Source organism: Astatotilapia calliptera, chromosome 13 (genome assembly GCF_964374335.1).
Source record: "Astatotilapia calliptera chromosome 13, fAstCal68.1, whole genome shotgun sequence".
NCBI classification, from domain to species: domain Eukaryota; kingdom Metazoa; phylum Chordata; class Actinopteri; order Cichliformes; family Cichlidae; genus Astatotilapia; species Astatotilapia calliptera.
In genome coordinates this window covers 28,530,979-28,556,384 of record NC_137434.1, presented here as the reverse complement: position 1 = coordinate 28,556,384, position 25,406 = coordinate 28,530,979, and the positions used below count along the sequence as shown (strand labels likewise).

Below are 25,406 nucleotides of genomic sequence, written 5' to 3'. Positions count from 1 at the left end.
CTGCCTCGTAACATCCTTGCAAACACCAATTTCCTTAAACGTGCAATGATACTTTGAGAAAAATGACATGTTTTACATATTTGCATGTCTTTTGTTTAATGCTTTTCATAACTGCAATGCTTTGTATCTCTATCTATCTTATCTTATCTCTAAATGTTTTTATTCTGGGGGATTGTGATTTTTTTATGCGTGTTGTCCTTTATGGACCCCTGGAAAACTGTGTAGGATGAGTGAATGGTCCTGACACGTAAAAAAGTAGAGAAGCATTGTTAATAAATTATTATTTATTAAAGAATCATTTTCTTATTTTCAGGAAATATTTCAGTTTCATTTAGTATAAAAGGAATTAAGTTGACTCTTATGAGTACACTGCAGCATGAGCTGCTAATTTGGCATCGTTTAGTAAGAGTTTGTCTAATTTTTTTTTGTATTTGCCTTCTTTTTGTCTTTTTCTTATTTTATTCCTCATTACCTTTCTCTCTGCAGATTGACCTGGAACCAGAGGGGAAGGTGTATGTTGTTATTGACCTATCAGGATCTTCCAGTGAAGGTAAGAACTCAGTGAAACTGTTTTATGAAGCTCAGCGGGGTCTGTCATGTATGTAACACAGAGCGACTGCTCTCGGTCTCACTTATCTCTTGTTAAGAGCTGCTGTGTAACTATCGCAGGAGCTTTCAGTGTAAAGTGATGATGATGATGATGTATTTTGAGGCAAAAGCCTGTGTTTGTCAAGTCACTCTGACTCTCACAGCTGCTGCTACATTCACACCTTCTCCTCCTTGTATTGCAGAAAACCAGTGTTGCCACATTCAGATGTATTAAAACACCTTGCATGTGTGCAAAGTCCTTCTACATATTTGCAGCATGTTTTATAAACTTTAATAAATTATATCAAAAAATTCAAATAAGCTCATATAACAAATATTGAAGATAAATAGGATATTAATAACACTATCTTTAAGATGGGACAGAGTAATAGGATACATAAATATGCAATGACAGTTCAATCATTTGTTATTTTGCATTTTGTAATAACAACGCTAGTAGTGATATATTTGTGAAGTTAAATATGTAAGTACAATTCAAAGGTATGCCAGAGCTAAAATAAAAGCATAGACTACACCATTAAATGGTAAATGGCCTGTATTTGTATAGCGCTTTTACTAGTCCCGCCTAGGGACCCCAAAGTGCTTTACACACCCAGTCATCCACCCATTTACACACACATTCACACACTGGTGGAGGCAAGCTACAGTTGTAGCCACAGCTGCCCTGGGGCAGACTGACAGAAGCGCCATCGGCCCTTCTGGCCAACACCAGTAGGCGGCAGGTGAAGTGTCTTGCCCAAGGACACAACGACCGAGACTGTCCGAGCCGGGGCTCGAACCGGCAACCTTCCGATTACAATGCGAACTCCCAACTCTTGAGCCACGGTCTCTTATCATGCAGCTAGAAACAGTTAAAAAGTTAAAGTTTCTAACTGCAGGAGCTCAAGTATACCACTTTGGCCCTCCTTGTTGTGTTGTTAGGGTACATCCTTTGGACTTTCTGGTTGTATTGCATAGAGACAAACACATGTTATGTAGTTTTAAAATAAAATACTCGAATTGTAACATGCAGTGAATATAGTTAAAAACAACCTAACAATATTATTTTAAGTGCTAGCAAAGGCACAGTCAGAAGAAGGGAATTAGTGCATGTAAAGTGTAGAAGACAGCTTTGGCTTTGTCACTTAAAGAGATGCCCTAAGTATGCACAACTCAAAGCCTTCCTAAAATTTAAACTGTCATAAAAAAAGAAATTACAGTCCATATAGTTTTTCTGATAGAGGTAAAATAGGTAAAATAATGATGTGTAAAGTCTCCCAGAAACACAGAATGATGGCAAAATTGTAAAAACATCAGCAAAAAGCTGCTATTTTTTATTTCATTTTTTAAAATGGTCGGTAAACAAAAAAGTTTGAACCTCTTGATTTATAAAAGTCCATCAGATTAAGGAAAAAAATATCTAATATAAAAAAACCCAGAACAGTCTGCACAGCCTTTGTTAAATGACTGCACTCATACTGATCGTCATTATAGTTTCACATCCTTTCTCCAATCATCTTAATGTGCAGTTTTTGAGCTTTTAGTGGGTATTAAGTGAAAGGAAAGTGAAAGCAATAATGTAAGCATAGTGCTCCATTTGTATTAAGAGAACGTAGGTTTTTGCTCTATAATGCAGCATACACTTTAAAAATGACAATTATTTGGAATTAGGAATAGAGGAACAAAGAGAATGTAAAAACAATGTTGGTGTTAGATGAACCAACAGATATGTGTGTTTAGTTCTAAGTTACTTCTCTTTTTTGTTTTTGTTACTCAGTGAGAACGTGAAGTCAGGAGTGAGTCACCCTGTCACTGCACAGAATTTGCAGCATTACATTAGGAAATAGATGTGTCAGATTCCCTATGTGTTTCTATGACAATGATATTGTGCAGCCAGCGCTCTTCTTCGATATAAGTTAAATGATGCAATCAGAGTTTGACTGTAAACTCAGAGATCACCTCATCATTTAAGATATGAGACACAGTGCTTCGAGAGAGCCTCGAGCTGTAATCTTGTACTCCTACGTGTTGCTGTATGTTTCACTGCAAAACAAAGATGTAACAGTGTAGTTGAGAAGGAGTGCAGATGCTGATGTGATATACAGAACTAGTACTTACACTTGCAACAAGACTATAATTGTTGATGCTTTGACTAAATGCTGAGGCCCCATAGACTGCATGTAAAAGATGGACATAAGGTTCAAGATATATAAAAATGAAGAACTGATATGTCAAATATTCGCACATGACAAAATAATCAGCCCAGCCCAGTTAGGGCAGCAGAATCACTTTCCAATTTATCGTGGTTCTCTTCCCTTTCAGTAACCATTACTCTGCAACCACACTATGCCTGACTAAAGTAAGCTGACAACCACTAACCGGTTCACTTTTCTGTTGCTGCAGCAACTTCTCACTTGTGGAGCGAGGTACTTCCCGCAGCAAACCTGCTTCCTTAGTCATATACAAAAGTATAGTTAGGCTGTTGTTACAGTGTTGAGTGAAGCATTGGAGACGGGCAAGCTGTTGATGAATTAATACTTAGTTTAATTATTGATTTATTGTCTTCTCTTGCAGTGATTTTTCTTCTCCATTTTGAGTAGTGTAAGCTAACCATAGCACTGCAACTGTGTGGCTCTACACTGAGCTTTGATTTACAGGTGTGACTTCAGTTTGTGCACGGCCTGACTGAGTTACTGCAGTATAAAAACTGAGCATTGCATATCTGATGTTTGCTTCAGCTAAGTAAATAAAATGAAGCTGAGGATGATTTTGACCGATCGCATCCATTTTTCAGATTTTCAATCAATTTTGCAATATTATTGTTTTTGTGAATTATATTTGCTATCATGCAATGAAAATCTGAAATTATTACACCACCGGATGGATGTAGCCACGGTGACATCCTTTACAGCTTTGTGCATTAATTTGTTTCGAAATGCCAGTTCTGCCAGTTTGGGTGATTTGTAGCAATACCTGAATATCTTGATGCATTCTCAATCATCCAGGAAAGTAAATCTCCAAAAGTTGATTCTGTTCATCTGGACGTAGCGTTTTGTGGGAGAAACGTTTCATCACTCATCCAAGTGACTTCTTCAGTCTCGGACTTCAGACCCTAACCCATCAGCAAATTTGCTGATGACACCACCATCCTAGGACTGATCGAGAACAACAATGTTTCAGCTACAGAGAGGAGGTTCAGCATCTGAAGCAATGGTGTGAAAACAACAACCTGCATCTGAACACAGCCAAGACCAAGGAGATGGTAACCGACTTCAGGAGAACAAGGCGATCTGAGCACTCTACCCTCTACATTGATGGGGAGGAGGTAGAAAGGGTAGAAAGGAATTAAGTTCCTCGAAGTCCACATCTCGGCCGACCTTACCTGGTCCACAAACATTTCCCACCAGGTAGGGAAAGCACAACAAATGCTGTACTTACTCAGGAAACTGCGTCATGCCCAGTTACCCCAGAGACTGCTAGTGAACTTCTACCGTTCCACCATCGAGACCCTTCTGACTTACTGCTGCACACTCAGGTTCAACTGCTGTACTGTGGACAACAAGAGGAAAGTGCAGCGGGTGGTGAGGGCAGCAGAGTGGGCAATTGGCACCTCACTAATCCCCCTCGGAGACATTTAAACTGGCAGACTTCAGCAGAAAGTCAATATCATCATCAAAGACCCCTCGCACCCTGGACACTAACCGTGTATTTCACACACATGGAGAGATGCCAAACTGCCTTTCATTGTTCTTGCAACAGTGACGATAAAGAGCTATTCTATTCTATTCTATTGTTGTGGAGATGTAACTACTGAGTGATATGCGCACGCAAATTAGCAAAATACAGTGATATTGCAAATCATTTTTTTGGTAGAAAATTTTATTTTGAAATTTCTCTTCATACTTGTGGAGCTTTTCAATTGGGCCTCCTATTAACAGAATGTTGAACCAGAGGTGAAAAGTTAACATTGGTACATCTAATCTGTAACTAATTGCATTTTTACGGTATGTTGGAGAGACTGTGAGAGAGAAGGCAGAAAGGGAGTTATCCAGAGGTCGCGAGAGGAGAAATGGAGTGGTTGTGGGGTGATAAATTGATTAGTAAAGTGGAGTGTTCGCTAATGGACCAGTTACATCATTGAAAGTGATTGAGAGGGAGATCAGTAGAGAGTGACAAAGAGGTCTCATTAGGTTTTTCTGCAGGAAATATTAATTTTCCTTTTCCCTCTGTGTTTCGTAAATGGACTCTAAAGCTATATTGCCTGCTGGGACTCTGCTCCTTGTTGTTTCTCTGCAGTGGCATACAGTAAGTTTATGTGCCTGTGTGTTTGTGATCTACTGCAATTGCAGTCATGATGCTTAAGATGCACATGCTCAACACAGACTTGTCGGCACACCTCACTTTTGTGTTGACTAAATATTAACATTAATATGAAACAGAACAAGAAACAATAACAACAGCAAAAAAATAAAATAAAATTACAAGTAAACACTGACTATGGCCTCCTCCAGGACACACAACAATTTAGTGAGTTCTTTATTGATAATTTATTGATAAAAAATCGTATTAACCAAATACATGCAACATAAACTAACCAACCAAATACTTTGTTCGGTATACCTGTTCAGCTGCTTATATGGCAGAAACCAGCACATTTATGCATGGGAATATGGTCAAACAGCCTGCTGTTCAAAGTTCAAACTGAGCATCAGAATAGAAATAGGTTAATAGAGTAGGGGCTCAAAATAAAGCCACACACAAAAAAAGCACACAATAAAAAAAAGAAAGGTGATATAGTGACTTTGAACGTGGCATAATCATTGGTGCCAGATGGGCTGGTCTCAGTATTTCAGAGAAAGCTAATTTACTCTGATTTTCTTGCACAACTTTCAGTAGGGTTTATAGAAAATAGTCCAAAAATAGAGGAAAATGCCCAGTGAGCAGCTGTTCTCCGAGTGAAAATACCTTTCTGATGGCAGACGCCAGACGAGAACTGGCAGACTTCTTTGAGTTGATGGAAGCTAATAGTAACTCAAATAACCACTCATTACAGTCAAGGTATGCAGGTGAGCATGCACCTCTGAAGGTAAAACTCATCAAACCTTGAAACAGATGGGCAACAACAGCAGCAGAAGACCACACCGGGTACCAATCCTGTCAGCTAGGAACAGGAAAGCGAGGCTGCAATTTGCACATGCTCACCAAAACCAAAAAAGGAAGATTAGATTGCCTGGCCTGAGGAGTCTGAGCTTCACATCATGGATGTGGAGCCAAAACATTTCCAGTATATCATGCCAGTATGGTAAATGGTAAATGGCCTGTATTTGTATAGCGCTTTACTAGTCCCTAAGGACCCCAAAGCGCTTTACACATCCAGTCATCCACCCATTCACACACTGGTGATGGCAGCTACATTGTAGCCACAGCCACCCTGGGGCGCACTGTCAGAGGCGAGGCTGCCGGACACTGGCGCCACCGGGCCCTCTGGACTAAAATCCTTGCAACAATAAATATCTACATTTTAGATAAACATAACTTAGCTTTGCAGTTATGTTTACCTCCTTCACTCACCCAGGATGTAATGTGATTACTTGGTTTGTCTGACTATTCATTTGCCAAATTACTTGAAACACTGTGGATGCATTTGCATGAAAATGCAAGCAAGCTTGGCGCTGCCGAGCATAAAAGTGTTGAACATCAACACTGAGCTGAAGAACACCAGGCCAGTGTTCTTCAGACAATGTTACAAATGAATCTGCATCCAGATATCCTTCAGGATTCAGAGATTTAATTCATTCATGGCAGGGAGATGATGTTCAGATTTATTCACAAAATTCTTCAGGCATTTAATCTTCAAGGTAACATTTGATACTAGTGTGCTGCATCTCAACAAATATCAGAGACTATCTGTCAATATGTTCCTGACTTTGAAAGCCAAAAAAGGTAAAAGAGCTCGGAGTACGATGCAAGCATTGGCCTACTTAAGTCTAACTTTTGGGGTCATAAGGACATGACAGAGGAGCAACCTTTCTACCGCTGCCAACCTCCAACCCTGACTCCTTCCCTAGTGTAAGACACCAAGTCTAACACTGTTGCCAGGCAGCAGTCATCAGTTGCTAGGCGATGCTGATGGCAAAGGGGCTGAAGGAGTAAGACTGATGACAAGCAGAACATGACAGGCAGGAAGGAATGTAGACTAAGTCTTTGAGGCTTAGAGAGTAGTGCTGCTGGAGATGTAAAGTTTGACAAGGTGGTGATACCAGAGGAAAGTTCAGTTAGCACATCACCACAATCACTAGGGTTCACTCTGAGAAAACACAGCAGAACTCAAGCTAAGTTACACAAACCAGCCAAATTTGAATGGGAAATACTGCACGTGAGTTTAACCACAGGTCCTAAATTGTTCTGTACTTACTTCAGATTGTGATTTGCAATTCTCCCCCAGCTAAAGCATTGTTGTCTATGTCTTTATTTCAGTAGCTTTCTTTCTCACTTTCTCTGTTCTTTTAGTGTCTTCCGTCAGCTACCACCGCATAGCAGCAAAATGTGAAATACTCACCCAAAAAAATCCATCTCTTCATGTTTGTGGATACTAATTGTCTCCTTTTTTTTAACATCATGACTTTGAAATTGATGTATTTCACTTGTCCAGACTTTTCGACCCTCTGACCTCCAAGAAAAAAGCTCTAAAAGACATGACAACTGTTGTATTTGACCTTAACTGTGATTGTAGTAGTTTAAATGGTGATTAATCGCACATTATAAGCTAACACTGTGTTAAAACAGGCATGCGCATGTCCAGTCATATCCAGAAATACTGGTCGGTTAAACATATTATTCTTATAGTATTAATCTACAACAACAGTTACCCGTTTGAAGATGTCATCATCCCACTTCCTACTACCTTCTCTCCCACTCTATCTGAATGGAAGTCATAATCGAGCACAGGTGGAAAGTAAACCGATTATGACCGCACTAACCAGCATTATACTGGTCAGAATGGTTACATATGGTTACGCAGGAAACTGTGCATTTACAATCTGCTCAGTTTTAAGTGTCTTCTGTCTTTTAGACCACTCGAATATTCTTAGTGTTTTCTCTGTCACCTAAAGAACTATCAGATTAGTCCAGGAACTCCCCTAATTTGAAGAAATAGAAATAAGTGTAACGATCTGTCACATGTTTGGCTCTAGTATTTGGAGAGAGAGGCAAAATGCTTCACTGCCAATCTCTCAAACCTCCAAATACATGAGCAAACATGCGATATACATGAACAAGAATCATTAAGCGTAATAGCATTCAGCAGGTTCCATGTAAGTTGATGTAGACGTGTCTTTTTTTAGATAGCAAACCAAGTTTTCATGCATTCAAGTTCATGTATTTGCGGGAGCATTGGGAACTCATATTCCTCCAGAGGGAGGGAGATAAAGTGCTGCAGGTGTTGCCAGTGGAAAAAAAAGTTGAGAACAAAGCGCAGAACAGAACAAGCATCAGTGACAGCAGATATGACGCTGATGTAGTCAGAGCATTAAATGGAAAGAGGGAGATGTGGTGGGGTTGGGATGCAGAGCAGCTTGCAGATGGGCATGCTGCAGTAGCTTAAGTAGCTTTCCCTATTTGAGATTGTCCAGTTGGGTGTGTTGAAGGATATCAGCTGAGCCTGGGCTGTCACTGGCAGCAGCTGCTCTGTCAGGGTCCCAGATGAGCTTTGCTCTTTGCTTTACTTTCCTACACGATGAGCGTTGTTGAATGCTGAATAATGTAAGATCAAAGAGAGAGGATGTTTGGAGTTCTCAAGCCACGGCTGTTGAGGAAACTGGAAATGCATACTCGACGGCACATGTGGCCGACAGAGTCAGAAGACAGATGTTCGCGCAGCGTCGGTCATATCAAAAATGCAAATCAGTTATATCACAGGACTGAATTATTCAATTGTTCTTTTTTTAAACATTCTCAGTGAGCGGAGAGTTTGAGTCGTCTCCAAAATATACACACTGTCAGGTGGAATGTAACACACAGTACTCGGAGTTTAGTTGTGAGTGATAATGCTTGTAGTCGGGGGGGGGAAGTCCACATGGAGTTCTTCTATCCAAATGGCACAATCTGATAGATCTGGGTGTATTAACACATCAAATTGAACAATTTGGTCTATTTAATAAATACAAATAACCTCATTTCTATTTTTTTTTTATTTCTCACCACCTCTATTTCTACAAAGTTTCAACCTAAGTCTTTGCTCTTTTCCCTTACTCCTCTTTACTTGACTTTAACTGACCTCTCCTTTACCTCTCTGTCTTCCGCTCTCACTTACTCATCCTATGAAATGTGTGTGTAATTAACAAGATCAGGCAGTAACTGAAACCTCTGCACTGCCATTGGGAAACCCCTGAGTAATTAAACCAGAAGAAAAGCAGAGGTCACAAACACTGGGACTTGGTTTAAGGAAAAAGGACTAATGCGTTGATTGTCACCAAAGGGACACACTGCCAGCCCTGTAGTGTCATTGCCATCTACTGGCTACTTGTTGGAAATGCAGTTTTTATTTATCATCAATCGTGCAGGTGTTGCTCATTTATAGGAGATGCCAGCATGAGTAACCAAGATTATAAAGCACTGACTATCAAAAAGTGGAATGAATGGAGCTTATTCACATTAGTTTGGCTTACTGAAGAGACTGGAAATAAAACCATAACTGTAACACAACATAACATCCTTCTTGTATTTTTGTTGTGTTTTCGTACAGCAGCGGCAGGCTCTACCGAAAATGAGGAGCGTGTGTTTCGACAGCGGATGCGTCCCAGGAAGCGTCAAGGTGCCGTCCGTCGGAGAGTCCACCAAGTCAACGGACACAAGTTCATGGCCACCTACCTGAGACAGCCCACGTACTGCTCACACTGCAGGGACTTTATCTGGTTAGAAGCACATGCACACTCATGTCTATAGAGTGATTAATATGCACACAGTCGTTACAGGTCGGCAGAAAGAAACCTGTAAATAAAGAAAGAAAAATAATCAACAAACTGTAGATGAGAGTGTGTCTGCATTGAAGACAGGACGGGAATGTGGCAGCAGTGCAGAGAGATGAAAGCAAGGCTCACTTGTGTGATTTGCGAGTCCTTCTATCAAAGATTAATGAATCCAGAGTCTCTCACTGAAAATGCCAAGGGTGGTTCAGAGTGAACATATGAAGTGTTGATAGGTTAATAAAGAAAAAGTTTCTTAACTGACCAGCTGTATGTAAACATCAGTTTTACAATAGCTGCCTTTCACTGATGTGTGTTCACTGCTTCACTTCCTTAACCCAATTTTCTCCCAGTAATAACCTGCTCTCTTGTTTACACGTAAGCACAGTGGATGCTGTGAAGTGGGGAGTAACAAACAAAGCCAGCTGTGTTTGTTTCCATCCCAACAAACGGCTGTTAGCTTCACTCACATGGAAACCATGTGGCCTCGGTGCTCCGCTCGCTTTCAGCTGCGCTCTGAAAGAACGTTTGATGTGTAATCAGAATCACAAGGGAGCTGTGTTTCAGTCTCCGAGTGGTCAGGGTCTGTGATGTGGTGAATCAGCAAAAAAACTGCAAGGAGTCTGTTTCATTTTTGTGTAAGCTCACTGTTATATCCTGAAATAATCTCTGAAAAATACACCCTTTCAGTGGGTTTGAGAACAGCGCCACTTTTCGTTTCTTGGCCGTGTATAAATGTGTCGGAAACCAGCATAGACTGCATCATTTTGCAGAGGCTGAAGAATCCACTGAATATTGCCGAAGAACAATACTAGACTCCCATCATCCTCCTGGTAGAATTTTAGAAGGAGGAAAACTTCCAACCTCTACCTTCCCTTATGTGTGCAACAAAAAGCCAAAGGAGAAAGAGAAGATGCTGCAGAATTTGCATGATGTTAAACACAAAAAGGCTTTTTCCACAAACTGGCTTACAGCTGCGCTTCTTTCTCTTTTATTAAGTGAAACACATTTGCTTTAAATTGGAAGTAAGGACACACGGTTTTAGAAAAACAACCACAACAACTGGTTAATGACGTAACTGAGAAAGAACTCCCTTTTAAATGGGAGACACTTCCAGTCGAACCAGCCTCAGGTTTAAGCGCCTGCTGTAGTTAGTTAAGCAGGAAAAAGATAAGTGGCAACAAACAGGACAAAACCCAAACTTTGGAACAGAGTAGACAAATCAAAAAAAAGTATTTGCATTGAGCAAATAATTGCACATTTGCATTGAGCAAATACAATAAGTCCTCATCATTCAGGACTTTATCTGTGAAAGACTGATTATAAATTCAAAGTAAAGAGAAGTTAATACAGGTGAAAGATAAGCCGTTTTTCTAGGCCCTGGTAGAAGCTGATGTAACAAATTAATGGACTAGTTTATAATCATTCAGACCTTGATGTTCACTCATAACCTTTGTGGGGCTTGCAATAAAGCTTGACCTTCAAAATCAAAGTACTGCAACAATCAGATATTCTATTTTCTATTAAATACAGCTTAAATAATCTTCTAAAATTGTGACATAAACTTTGAAAAAGGGAATCAAAGTTTCTAAATTATGTAAAAAATATGAAGACAGCAGTCCACAACACTTTTTTTTAAACATTTCTCTTATCTCTGTCTGATTGTAGGGGGGTTTTAGGAAAGCAGGGCTATCAGTGTCAAGGTAAGACAATATTTACCTTTACAAGTGGCTGCACTTTAATCACACGTAAAACCTGTTAATGCGTGCGTTGTATGTGTGTACCTGCTGCAGTGTGCACCTGTGTTGTCCACAAGCGCTGCCATGAGCTGATCATTACCAAATGTGCCGGCATGAAGAAGCAGGATGACATGGTCGGGGAGGTACGGATGTGAAACACTTTGACAACCTACGCACGGATTCTTAGAAAGTTCAGGGACCACTCTAACATTAGATCCTTGCAGGTTTGTCTTACTGTCCTTTGGTGCATCCTACAGGTGGGGTCTCAGAGATTCAGCGTTAATGTCCCGCACAAGTTCAGCATCCACAACTTTAAAGTTCTCACCTTCTGTGACCACTGTGGGTCTCTGCTGTGGGGTCTGATGCGACAGGGACTCCAGTGTAAAGGTACAAGTGAGCACGTGACATTCTTTAGTTAATACAACTGTAAGCAAATTAAAGATGTCTGTATATTATCGTTCGGATAAACTCTTTCTAGAATCTGTTCTGAAACTGTTCTTACTCTTCTTGCTTTGTTTCCCAGTTTGTAAGGTGAACGTACACAGACGCTGTGAGAGCAACGTAGCTCCAAACTGTGGCGTTGATGCCAGAGGGATCGCTAAAGTCCTGTCTGACCTCGGAGTCACTCCAGACAAGATCTCTAACAGCGCCCAGAGACGGAAAAAGGTTTGGAAATATGCCAGAGTGTTCTCAAGAGGCTTTAGAGTTATTCTAAATTTTATATTTAATGGTATTTAAAGAAGGTGTTTCTGAATAAACAGTGGAAACTAATTGAGGGGCGTACCCACTGGGGATGTGTCCTTCAAAAACCATGTACTATAAAGATGGATCTACGCACTATGGTGTCAACCGCTGCTGTGTGAAGTCCTGTTATGAAGCCTTGAGATGAGCGTTTTTGCTGTCGCCTGCATGTGGTGTTAACATACCGACCGTGAATCATAAGTTCTTGATGAAAATGTTGATGGGGACATGTTTTCTGTGAACAGCTTACTCAGGCTCAGGATCCTCAGCAGCCGTTATCAGGGATCCCTCAGATAGAAGACGATCGCTCAAAGTCTGCCCCCACCTCCCCGTGTGATCAGGGTAGGCACATTTTCTGACTATTAAACTCTGAAGAGCAAACAGAATGGAGACACACAGCACAGCTCTTATTTTTCTTGGTTTCTTGCAGACGTGAAGGAGCTGGAGAACATCCGGAAGGCTCTGTCATTTGACCACCGCGGAGAGGAGCACAAAACACACCCACTGTCTTCCTCCTCGTCTGTGGACACGGTAACGTGTGACACGCTCACAGGAGGTGATGGGAACAGCGTCGGAGAGGAAAGCGAAGAAAGTCAGGCGAATGGCGAGGTCAAAGGTCACAGCGCTCCAGAGGCCAAGAGGATGAACCTGCATGACTTTGTGTTTATCAAAGTTCTGGGGAAAGGAAGCTTTGGAAAGGTGGGCTCACTTCCTCTGCAGCTCTGTTTGTGAAATTCAGTAAGATGTGCAGTGAAAAGGATGGACCAGAAAACACAAACGAGTTTGTGTCATGTGACCAGGTGATGCTGGCGGAGATGAAGGGCACAGACGAGGTTTATGCCGTCAAGGTGCTGAAGAAAGACGTGATCCTGCAGGATGACGACGTGGACTGCACCATGACTGAGAAACGGATCTTAGCATTGGCCAGGAGACACCCCTATCTGACACAGCTCTTCTGCTGCTTCCAGACTAAAGTAGGGACCCCCCACACACACACACAAACACACACACACATACGCACACAAACATGCAGACATTATTTGCACCTCCAGGGGGCAGCATTGGAATTAGAATCTGTGCTGACAAGCTCTCTTGGAGAAAACATTTGCAGTTTGTTTCTTGATGAAAACTTCAAAAGTACAACAGATTAAAAAGAATGAAAATAGAAAAATTTAAAAAAAGAGGGAAACTCTCACCCGACAAGTTTTAACATCACAGGAAAAACTGAATCAAACTGCAGGCTGTTCTCGAGCTTTTTCTCTGCTGTTTTTCTTTTGAACATCTTTAATCCAAATCTTTGATCATTTGTTTCTGCTGCATCTTGAATTTGAAGAAATAAGATAAAAATAACTTACATGTTCAGGATAAAAGATTTTACTGCTCTTCTAAGTTTGATTATTTAGTCTTATTAGATTATTAGTAAAGGGGATAAAAGATCATTTAAAACCTGAGAAAAACCGTTAGGCAGTCTTCTGTTAATTCTTTTGTAATTTCCTTTTGTTTTCTTCCCCTCTCCTTAATAGAAAAACGATTGTTGGGTTAAACTGCGTACATCTTGTGTTCACACGTGCACTGCAGCAGTGAACCTTTGTGCTTGGCAGGGGATTATGTTGGATAGAACATTAGCTGATATTTAACCTGCCTTATTCCTAGAACAAAGCCTGAGTGATGTTGGCTTGCTCAGAGGTAAAAATGGTGCTGCTAATAGTCTGGTGCATTTACCACTGGGAGGTACGTGCCTCCTTCACACTCAGGCTCCTCGCCTTAGGCCTCCTGGCTAAACCACGTGGAGTGTTTCCACCATTGCAAATGAAGTGAGGTGTAATCAAAACGTTTCAATGATGGTTCTCCAAACGTCAAAACCCTTACCTGCTGTAAAGACAGTAGGTAGCTGAAGTTCCATTCAAGCACGCCACCTTGGCCCTTGGACTTGTTACGCTGTGACGTCTGCTGGATTCACTTCAGTGTCAAATGAGCAAACCTTAAATTTGATTTTCAGAAAGTGGACAAAGTCACAGGGATGCATATCTGGGTGAGAGGTCAAAGGCGAATGTGGGTTGCATAATCATTGTGCCCTGTGCTGACACAAGATGGCACTGTGACATGCTGTCAAATGTTCTCCCTCAGGATGCTGCAGTAACACCCCAACAACTTAACCTGGGGTACACATTCTTAGTGCACAATCCTGTAAAAGTAAAAAAAAAAAAAATCCTCAATCCTCCCTTACAGTGTGGTAGGTCTAGCAAAATGATGAAAAATTTTCAGTTGTAGTGGGACGCACAGTTCTCATAACCAGCAGCGATTTTCCACATGAAAGTCTTGTCTGTTTGAAAACGACATCGATGCTAGCAAGTTTAAGGTCCACAGAGATATCACAGGTGCCAGACCAGGACCTCCGGAGCGTGATCCAAAAATCGCGTCATTGTTGCTGCCTGAACATCTCTGAGAAGATGATTTTGAATGAGAGGTGGCTCAAATTTAGGATTTAAGTGACTTTGTGGAGAAAATATCCCAACTTGATCCTCTCAGACTTTGAAGTTCATGTGTGAAAACGGCCTAAGGCCATTACCTGTCCACCCCTTGACCTAGTTGTATTTTAGGTTCATTATTTAGGGTTAAATAGGCCCTAAAGGAGGACGTGTTAACAGCTAAGCATGCCGTGTAGGTTTGTAAACACATCCAGAGCAGTAATAGACTGAGAGAACTATAGCAAGACAGTCAACCTATACAAGAACTATAATAAGAGAACTGCTCTGTATTCACTTCTCAGAACACATCACAACTTCTCGTTATGTTTTGGATCAAATCGTCTTCAGCTGTCATATTTTATATCTGCTGAATGCAACATTTTATGAACTGTGCTGTTAAACAGGCAGCTAAGAAAGACTTTTAAGAAAATATTTCAAGCAGCTTTAACACTAAAGCAGCGAAGCACCAGTCTTCAGTCTTCTTGCTCTGTCATTCACAGGTTACTCTGCTTTCATCATCTCCACTTTTAGCGTCTTTATCCATCAATACTTTAAGTTGGCTGTGACAGACAGACACACAAAGGGCAGCTGTGGGTGGGACGCCCCTACATGGGCAGTCCTTTCAGACCTCTGTATGTTTTGTCTATTGTGCATTACATAAATGTTCCTGTCGGGAACCATATAGTGGCTTTGTACATGCACATGTGTGAGAGCGTGTGTATTTATGATAAAGCTACTTCCAGGTGTGTCCTTTCTAAAATGCAGAAGAGAGCAGGACACATAATCCGCTGAGGTGCAAACTTCTTTCTGATCAGCTTGAACCTGAAGAGGTTCAGGTGCTTTACACAAGCTGCACACACAGTCAGCGAGGTAAGCATGAAAGTTGGAGAGGTTTTGTTATTTAAAAGAAAAAAAGCTGAAACCTTTATTTTTTTATTACAAATACAGCATTTCTTCAGCTCTTTCCTGAAATAGCTAAAACCACTCATCAGTGTCAATGTGCCTTCATGTGTGCACTTTCACAGCCTGGTGGAGCTGAGTACGAGAATGCAAATGTTCTGCTGGATTTATAAATTCTTTGCCATCCCTCTTTACTGCGAATTACAATTTAATATCTAATCATGCCCATGTGTGAAAAGCCGAGGCAGCTGTCCAGTGAATTTACACTGAGTGAGTGAACGCCATGTGTTCTGCCTCCTGCACGCTCTACCAGACCATTTAAAGTTAACACCAAGGGTGTCAAAGTCATTGTAGTTGGCTCAATTTGACCTCAAATGGTCTAGACCAACCATTGTTCACCTTTAATGAACCATCGTTTTACCAAACAGATGAAAGATAAACACTACTTTAAAAATCTCTATTTTTCTACTCTGAAAAAGTGCCAATACATGCACATTAAAATTTATGGATCACAGTACATCTACAAAAGTTGCTGTGCTGCTTATTTATGACCCATGCAACTTCACATTTGGAAGTTGTTTTTTTTTAATGTGCATGTATCTTCACTGCTATTTAGCAACACTAGTGACCCCACATCAATACTACCAGCGCACTTAGTTATAAAATTGGAGTTATTAATGACTTTTCTGCTTTTATTCACACTTTTCAAAAAGCCATCCAGTGCACTTTTGTTCTTAGGTCCGCATGTTTGACGTTGCTGGTTCAGACCCTTGTTTGAAACAAACAGAGTCTTTTGAGTAGTGAGGATGCATCTGATGCAGAGAATTTCCCATCATGTCCAACATGTGAGAAAAGACAGCCTGCTGACTCTGTCCCATCCCAGTTCTTCCACCAGCATCCAGAGTTCAGCCTGGTCACACAGGAGCCGTAAAAGCGTAAAAGCCTATGATGCATATCTCTCACACTTTGGTGTCTGGTGTGATCGGCAAAATAATTTGATCCATTACTGACCTTTGTGTCTTAAAAGTGAAAAATAGCCATTTCGTGTTCATGTAGATAGACAGGAATCGGTTGTATGAGATAACACTTCAGTCGTTAAAACAGTCTTTAAAAAAGTTACACTATATATTCACTACATGCACTGTACACTATAGGTCTGCTGTAAATGAGGCATTTATTTTAGAAGACTTGCTGTGCAGTTCTTACAGGTACTAACAAAGCCTACTTCTGAGAATTCAGCTTATGTTCCAGGAAATGATGTTTTGACAGGAAATGGAATATACACATACTGCATATGTGTGTTGTCTGTATAGCTCTGGTCACAAGTTCACAGACACTTGTCACGGCCATAGATGTCATGGTAATTTTAGGCTTTCTATGATTTTTTGGGGGGTATGTAATTTTTGCAGGGTGGAATGATTCTATAGCATTTAACTTTTATGGTTTTATAAAACAATCGGGTGCACAACTTTGATAATATTTAGAATTTTCTCTAATCCACACAGGGTCAAAATGATATACATTATATACATTATACACATAATTCACACTAATGGTCAGATTCTACTGCATGTGAGTTTTTCTCAGTTTGTTATATTTCATATTTCAATCATACCACACCACTGAACTTTACTTATGTGGAATCCTCAGTTTATAGAAGGTTGTGCCTCTGACATAGACTGTTGTCAGTTCAGCAGGTAGCTTCCTATCTGCAAAAGTGGATGTATAAATAATAAATGCATGGATTTATTCTCTTGCTCTACATTGTTTTAGGGATTGGTTTGCTGAAATAGTTTCCTTATCTTCACGTGGTATCGTTTTTCTTCCATTCTTTCTGTCATCATCTCTGAAGAGATCTGGAAAGAATCAACATTTTTCAGAGTTTCAGTTAAGTTTCCACTCTAGAATTGAAACCAACCATCTTTAAGTTTTGTGATCTGGTCCAGCTGTCGTCACTGGACCGAAGTTCAGGGGAGGTTTCGTGCCTCAAAGTTAGGTTAACATCAAAGTAAAAAGTCAGAAGTGTGAAAGAATCCTTAACCTGCTCATTTAAAGCAACATGACCTCACTTTTGGGAATAACTTTCTTTGATAAAACAGCGCTTCTTTGTTCTTTTCCTTTTCTGTGTCAACAGACCATCAATTGAGTAGCTTCTCAAGGTGTGTTTGCTGCTGCCAGTGATCCATATAATACTATTTTTAAGACATTTCAGGGGGCTGCATGACCTTTTTTTAATGTTTTGAAAGGGGGAGTGTCACCATAATCACCTTCTTTATATTTAAAAATCTAGAAGAAGTAGACAATTAAAAAAATGTTTGAAAGGAAGAGAATTATGACACACCGGTAAAGAGATTATTTCACCTGCTTCTGCTTCTACTTCTCATGTTTGAACATACATTGCAAGATATGCAGTGAAAAATTTGGAATTCTACAGGGGACCAGTGGGAGCCAGATATGTCAGGGAGGAGGCATAGAAGATATTTTGCAAGCTGCATCTGTATTTATTTTCTCTGAATGCTCTGGAAAGTCTTACACTAATTGATGGTGTTTCCTGTTCAATTTATTTATTCCTGTTATTTTCCTCCAAAGCGAACACAAACGTGTGTGGAGTCGACAGAGACGGAGAGAACGATAGAAAACGTCATAGAGACGAGACTGCATTGCGTATTTGTGTCTTGCATTATTTCGTCTTTATTTTGTTCTTCCTATTTTTTTCTTATCAGATTCATCCTCGGATGCACGCACACACACACGCACGCACACACACACACCCACCAGCGGTTATTGAAACTGTGTTCTTGATTGAGACAAAGGGACTGCGATTCTTATGTAACAGCTTTGATCCTTATCAGTGATGTGTATTCCATATGTTGTGGAACCCCCACCTTCATCACCTGCCTCACCCAACTGACCCCATCTACTTCCCCTCACCCTCCCACCTCACTCTTCTTAGAACACGCACTGAATGCTCTGTAAACAAACCCACATTTACATCCTGCATCTACAATGACACAGACACAGCAGCGGTGTCACTCTTCGCCTCTTGCAAAACGCCAGTTCCACTCAGCCTTTCACTGGGCTGATCTGTATCGACTCAGTTTGCTAGTCTGACCGTGACGATACAATGTGGCACTGATTTAAACTGAAGAATTTAATCCAAGAGATTTATTCTGCCATTCTTTTTAAGTGTCTGCAGAAGGATTTCTGTTCCTTGTGGTGTTTTCACCATCCGTCTGTTTTCCACTATGGAGTTTAAGGCGAGGCGCCTAGACCTCGCTCTACTCAGCCACCTCCTCCAGCCTCACTAAGGATGTGTTCAGGAGGTGTGTTAATCAAAGGCCTGAGCCACGTCAACTGGCTTCTTACTATGCAAAGACATAGCAGCTTCCCTCTGAACCTTCCCCAATCACAAGCTTCTCAACCTTTTTCTTGGAGAAAGCTTCACCACCTGTATCCACAATCTTATTTTTTTTGATCAGTACCCAAAACTCATGGCCATAGGCGAGGGAAGGAACATTGATCTACCAGTAAATCAACAGCTTCCCCTTTATGGTCAGTTCTCTCTTCACCACAGCGCACTGATACACTGTTTGCACTGAAGACGCTGCCTTCAGTCCATCTTCTCTCTTCCCGACTTCTAACAAGTTCCTGAGATATTTGAAGTCCTCAACTTGAGGCCCTGACTCATCTCCAGTCCACCCTTGTCCAAATGACAACCATGCCTTGGTTTTGCAGATGCTACTTTTAATATAACCTACTAATTACTTGTAGGTTATACAAAGCTAGAAACATTACTCCACTTTAAAATAATAATTATGATTTTTTTTAAAGAACCCCAAAAAAAACTCTTATCTCACCTCAGTAACCAGGTCTGTCCCTTTAACTCGGTGAGGTCTAAGGACGGGACGCTTCAGTGGCCCCTACCTGCAGGCCTCCGGTACACAAGCCTGTCCAGACATGTTGTGCCGTGCACAAATCTTTGGTGGTGAATACATGGAACGTGGTTATGCAAGTGTTTGTGTGTCTGTCTGTCTAAGAGAGATTGTGCTAATTTGAAATATTATTTTTTTTCTAAAGTGATAACTGTAAAAACCTCCGTCCATCCATTTTCTTTGATTTATAATATTTATAGGATTTTTTTTATTTAGTGCTTGTATTGATTCATTTTATATAAATGTGAGTAATTCAAAAATTTGAGAAAACTATCATTTGGATTATTTATTTTTGTTATTTTACTAATTGTTTAAGTTATTTTATTATATTATTTGTATAAATCGATTTTGATAATTATTGCGGTGGATTTTTATATTATGCATTTTTATTCAATTTAATTTTAAACTTCTGACTACATTATAAGATATCCCAAAACCTGATGGAGGCACTGAGTTCATGGTGACATCACTATGCCTAAAAAAGTCTTTGTACTTTGTGTGACCTATGTTCTACCTACAACCGCCCCGCCCTCCTCGTTCTTCTTAATCGACTGTGGGATCACAACCGTTCCCCTATCGGCCTAATTACCGCTGAGAAATGTAAATAACATTATACAACAGTAGCGCCAAGGCCTCGTTCTGCTCGATACACTGTGAGGCTGAAAAGTGAAGTCAGAGAAGGAGAGGACGAGGAAATGCAGATGGCGAGGAGAGCAAACTAGAGATGATGAGGGGAAGACGTGAAAAAGTCTTTTTTCAGTATTTGTGATAACAAGATGGCTGGTGGTATTTGTGTTGTTGTTTTCTTTTTGCCAAAGTGAAGGAAAGATTACATAAAGAGAAGCAGACGTTGAAACAGATTGGTTTAAAGGGGAAAAAAAGTAGCTGTGATTGCAGTGGAGAGTGAGTGTTTTTTAATGAACTCTAAGAGGGAAAGATCAGAGGAAGCAGGGATGGCCAGAAACCAGGCAGGTACATTAATGAACCTTTGTTGTTCGGTGCTTAGGACAGAGAGCGACAGATGGACTGACACAGAACGATGGAAGGACGGATAGAGATGAAGACAGCCAGAGAATAGCAGACACAGACTGAGGTTTAGAAGACTGAGAGCAGAGATGAAAATCAGTCAAACTCAACCCATGTGTCTTAGTTTTTAACATCTGTTATATCTGCAACTATTGACATTCACGTGTGGCGACATAAAAATAATTTGTATTTATCAATTTTTTGTCCTATTGTATGTAAAGTGACCACCTTTGTTTTAGCAGTAATAATGGATAAATCAGTTTGATAGATATCAATCTTGCAACCTTGTTTTGGTCATTTATGTGCGACACTATGTCTCAGCTGAGCATCGAGCTCATTAGCACTCCTACTACCACTACTTAGGATGTACTAGACTTACTAATTCATGCTTATAAGCTCTGCTTTTGAGGACTTTAACCTGGTACCTCAGGTAACACAGGACATTATTCACATTAACTTCATCACAGGCTTTGTGTCAGGGTTATGGCTGGGGTCATATCTTCCCCTTTATATGGAATTTATACATAATTTAGTAATTGAAGAATTGCAAGGCCAAACTGTACCTCAGAGACTTTGATTGAAAGATAAGATCTTTTTGCTTTTGAAAGTTATGCTTGTTTTGCCAAAATGCAGCCTAACCCTAAACCTACCTGTGGTTTAGCAGTGACCTGACCTGCAAATAACTTTGTGTGCATGAGGTTGGGGGTGCAATATCTACATCTACATGTGCTTTTATGTGGACAGTAAACAGTCATAATATCTAAATACAAACCTAGTAGCTATTTGTGGTAATAGCAAACTTATTTTATTGTGAAATTTGAACCTTTCTTGCAACTAAGCTAAGCTAAAGATGTGTTTGCAGTCTTTAATCTCATGTGAGATGTAGATGGTGAACTAGACCATAATTTGCATTTAGATTTAGATATTAAATATAAACTAAGACCAGCACCTGATGTTACACAATACAAATGTAAGTTGCAAGGCCTGTTTTGACACCCTTGAACTGACCCCATCTCTTCACCTTAGACTGAATGTAAACACTCACACACTCACAAAAAAAACTTCAAACATATCCACCCAGACAGCCTTCCCTTCCAGGAATAGTCTACTTCTTATCATTATGACAAATCTTCAGTGGTGTTCAAGAGAGCTGGGTGATAGTTAGACCCTTTACAAGTCACTGTGACACTATTATGTGAATAGAAGATGTCTTCTGAGCGTTTCTTCTGGGCAAATTAGCTTTTCAATAGACGGATCAGTAGTAACAACCAGCAACCTGATGCCAGCTCTGTGTTTATCACCTCATCAGTACAAATTATTTGGATGTGTGTGTGTGTGCGTGCGTGTGTGTGTTCTTGCACTTCTTGTGCAACCTTTAAAATGAGAGCATTTTGTCCTGTCCTCTTTTCCCCAAAGAGCTTTTTGAAGACTGCAGTGGGCTTTTTGAGAGTTGCAGTGGGGTTAAAAAAGCATCTCTGACACAACCATTAACCCGATGTCAGCAGTGTCATGCTGCTCCTTTCTTCGCACAACAGATTTTACTGGCACCATTTTTGCACATTTTCAAATGAAAAGAGGAAAGCACTGGTAACATTGACAGTGCTGTTATTACAATCACATCTTCACCCATCCATTTTTTAACTACTTATCTGACTAGGGTGGAAGGCAGCTGCGGCCTAGCCTAGCTGGGCAGAAGGGTTCAGCCTCACCAGCCCATCATAGGGTTTTTTGTCGTAGTGGACTAATGTAGTTAAAGTAGATTTTTTTTCATTAAATATCATGTTCTGTCTCTTCCTCAGTTTATGTTTCATACTTTTTGCCCTTTTTGGTTTCTTGGTACTACTGTTTTCTGTATTTTTTTGCCCCTCACTCTCTGACTGGTTGCAACAGATGGCTGCCTCTCCTAAAGGGCCGTTCACACAGAGATGTAGTTGTTGGTTGGTCACTAAAGCACAGTCCAGGCTCCGGTTTCCTAGGTAACCCTCCAATGTATATACTACCCTGCCATATGTCTGTCAACAGTGTCCTTAACTCTCATTGGTAGTTGCTTTAGTTGCTCGCTTTGAAGTTGAGAAATCCTTTTCTCAGGACCTCTGCACCAGACCGTCACCTAATGTGATTGACTTTTTGTGTTTTCTTCTCGTCATGTTGCTGGTAATCCCTTCCTCTGTTGTAGCTGTTCTTCCTGATTGGGAGTCTTCGCATCACTGGGACGCTCTGATGTTGTACGATGATTACTTTAGTACATAAAGTAACTTGAGATGATTTTTGATGTGTACTTGGGTTAATTTCACTTTGCAGCCAGTCAGAATTTGGCCTTAATGTAGCATCCATCCCCATGGTTGTTGGGCAACACACTTTTTGCTTGTACAGGCCTGCACACAGGTTTGTGTCCTCAGCTTTTGCGTTGGTTAAATTCCCATAATCCTACTCCTAGAGAAGGCAGAGGGAGCCATAAATACAGTTTAATATCTTTGAGCGTTCAAGAAAACCAAGAAAAAACATGAGGAAACAGGAGAACCAACAGGTGAACCTTCTCGCCGTGAGGCGAACTTTTGCACTATTGTGCCGACCCATCAAAGTACATATTTGGCTTCATCTGTCCCACTCTCTTCTGTTTTCCAGTTATCCTAGCATCCTTATTATGCCACTTGTTCCCTCCATCCTCCTCTCTTCCTCCTGATGTGCTGCTGACACGTTCTCACTCTGTCCACACATTGAAGATGTGCAGGGAGTGCTCACACATGTATGGATGAACATTGTCCTCACAGCACTTTTTTGTTGCTTAGAGACAGAAAAAACCTTCACTCACAGAATCATCTACCTCTTTGTCCAGTTCAAAATCACACAAAACACACACGGTACACAGTTCACCTGATCGACCTTTTATAGTCACCTGACATTCCTGGAAGTCTGTTTCTCATTAAATGAATCACAGTCAACTACTTACCTCCTTTTTTTCCCTTTTGACCAATGAAAAACAAATCAGTTTTACCCCTGTTCTTTTTATTCCTCGACCAGAGATGGCACCGGACTCAGTAGTCATTTTCACAAAACTTTATTCATCTTTACTCATCTTTACTCATCTTCATTTATCCTCATTTAAGCATGCATCTTCTAGAAGGGAAGACTTGCCAGGCTGGTGCCCCTCTGCAAAATCTTCACCCCTTTGTTAGTTACAGCCAGCTTTATAGAGGCGTCCCCATCATAAAACCCCCCACGGTGTGCTGCAAACTCTGTGTCTGTGTCTATGTGAGTGCTCGTGAGTGAGTGTCCGTGACAGTTAAAAGACTGTGGGTGTAGGTGACTCCCTAGAGGTCATAAAAACCCATCTCCCTTCCAGACCACAGTTATCCAGTTACAAATGTTGAGACCTTTCACAGTTCAACTGGGGGAGGGGTCTTCTACAATCTACTCCTAACTTCATGACACAGTCAGGCCTTTATTACATTGAGGGCAGTGTCAGTGTCTCTACAATAATTCTACATTCTATGTTAACACATTTCTAAACTCTAAAATAAGCTAAACATTTCTACACTTGTCATTCATTCATTTATTTATTTATTATGGGAACAAGGAGTAAGACGATATTCTGTGGGAGAACCAGCAGCCCACACCAAGTATTTAACTTCTGTCAGAGAACTACAGTGAGGGTGAATTTAGTGTGTGAGAACAATAAACACACACAGGCACAACATTGAGGTTGCCCGGCCAAATATGTGTCAGCCTTGAGCAGTGCAGAGTTGTTCTTTACAAAACTACAGTCATTAGTAGAGGTATGTTTGCTGTTCTTGGGTTGCAGTTCAGGCATAGACAAACATGTAATTTTATACTTGAAACCCTTACATAATGCATTCCTTAGACCTCAGACTTGATGTTTACTTACCTAAACCCAACAGTGGTAGAGGTGGCAGGTCAGAAAGGATTAATATAAATCAATTTTGATGTTAAATCTTATAAAAGATTTTTTTTGTTATAAAGTTTGTCTTTAGTTTATGATGACATGTTTTTTTTAATATAGTTATTGACATAATTTTTTACATATCTGTGCCAAAAACTAAAGTGGCTTAAACTTGCATTCTTTCTAATGGCCAGCAGGTGGAGAAAAAGTCAGATTCTAAGAAATTCTGTAAGAAAATTACTTTTTTGATATAGTATCTCAGGTTTTTCTAAAAAAAAAAAAAAAATTAAAAAATTATGGTCCAATTAGTGGAAAATAGAAAATAAATCGAGCTATGCTTTAGTGCATGTCTCTCTGTTTCTCAGTTTGAGCCTGGAATATATAAGCTTTTTTTAAGAGCAATACCATACATCACACAGTACCATACAAACTATGCAATGTCCACACTTTTAAAATGAGCAAAGTATGTATTTTATGGCTCTGTTTTATATATATATAGCATGTGTTGGAAACACTGACATAGTTGTGGCTGAAATGCCAAACTAGTGGATGACTATGACCATCTTTTATATACAGTCTACGGTCTGTCCATAGAGACACATCATCTATAGGCTGCTTCCAAAACTCTAAATTGCTGCCAACATTTGTTCGTATGATTGAGTCAATTACTGATTTCTGGATGTTGTATTTTTGTGCCAGAGCCAGAAAATTGTATTAATATATCCACCTTAAGCCGCAGCTTATTAAATGTACATCTCACTATATTTAATTTCTGCTATTGGTAGCTTTTAATAACATCGGATAGTAGAAGGACATTTGGAATACAACAGACATCTAAAATGATCAACATTTCTCAACTTTAACTTCCATTTGCGTAAAACAAATATGTATGAAACCCTTACTGCATTTTGCATTGCCCTGTATTACTGCTGTTGTGTGTTTATACATGCAGTGATTGATAAATATGAGGAACAAATTAAATTGAAGATTATACAGACTCAAGGCAAAGCCAAGAATGCAGGAATGATTTTTCTACTAAACACATTAGGGTTTAATATGTTTAACTGATTAGAATGCAGAATTTTTGAAAGCAAAAACAGGTTCAGTGGCCACACACACAGAGTACGCTCTGTCCTCCAATTACAATT

The 25,406-nt window shown here is 40.2% G+C and overlaps 1 protein-coding gene across 1 annotated transcript in view; it reads left to right on the top strand.

Moving 5' to 3' along the window:
* LOC113035504 (protein kinase C epsilon type-like) overlaps nt 1–25,406 on the top strand; it is a 93,742-nt gene that overhangs the window by 39,317 nt on the left and 29,019 nt on the right. Inside the window, exons 2-10 of the mRNA XM_026191113.2 lie at nt 487–550; nt 9,332–9,500; nt 11,220–11,254; nt 11,345–11,433; nt 11,548–11,677; nt 11,814–11,956; nt 12,277–12,373; nt 12,462–12,730; nt 12,832–13,005. Of these exons, the coding sequence (XP_026046898.1) occupies nt 487–550; nt 9,332–9,500; nt 11,220–11,254; nt 11,345–11,433; nt 11,548–11,677; nt 11,814–11,956; nt 12,277–12,373; nt 12,462–12,730; nt 12,832–13,005 (1,170 nt within the window). The remainder of the gene's footprint in view (nt 1–486; nt 551–9,331; nt 9,501–11,219; nt 11,255–11,344; nt 11,434–11,547; nt 11,678–11,813; nt 11,957–12,276; nt 12,374–12,461; nt 12,731–12,831; nt 13,006–25,406) is intronic.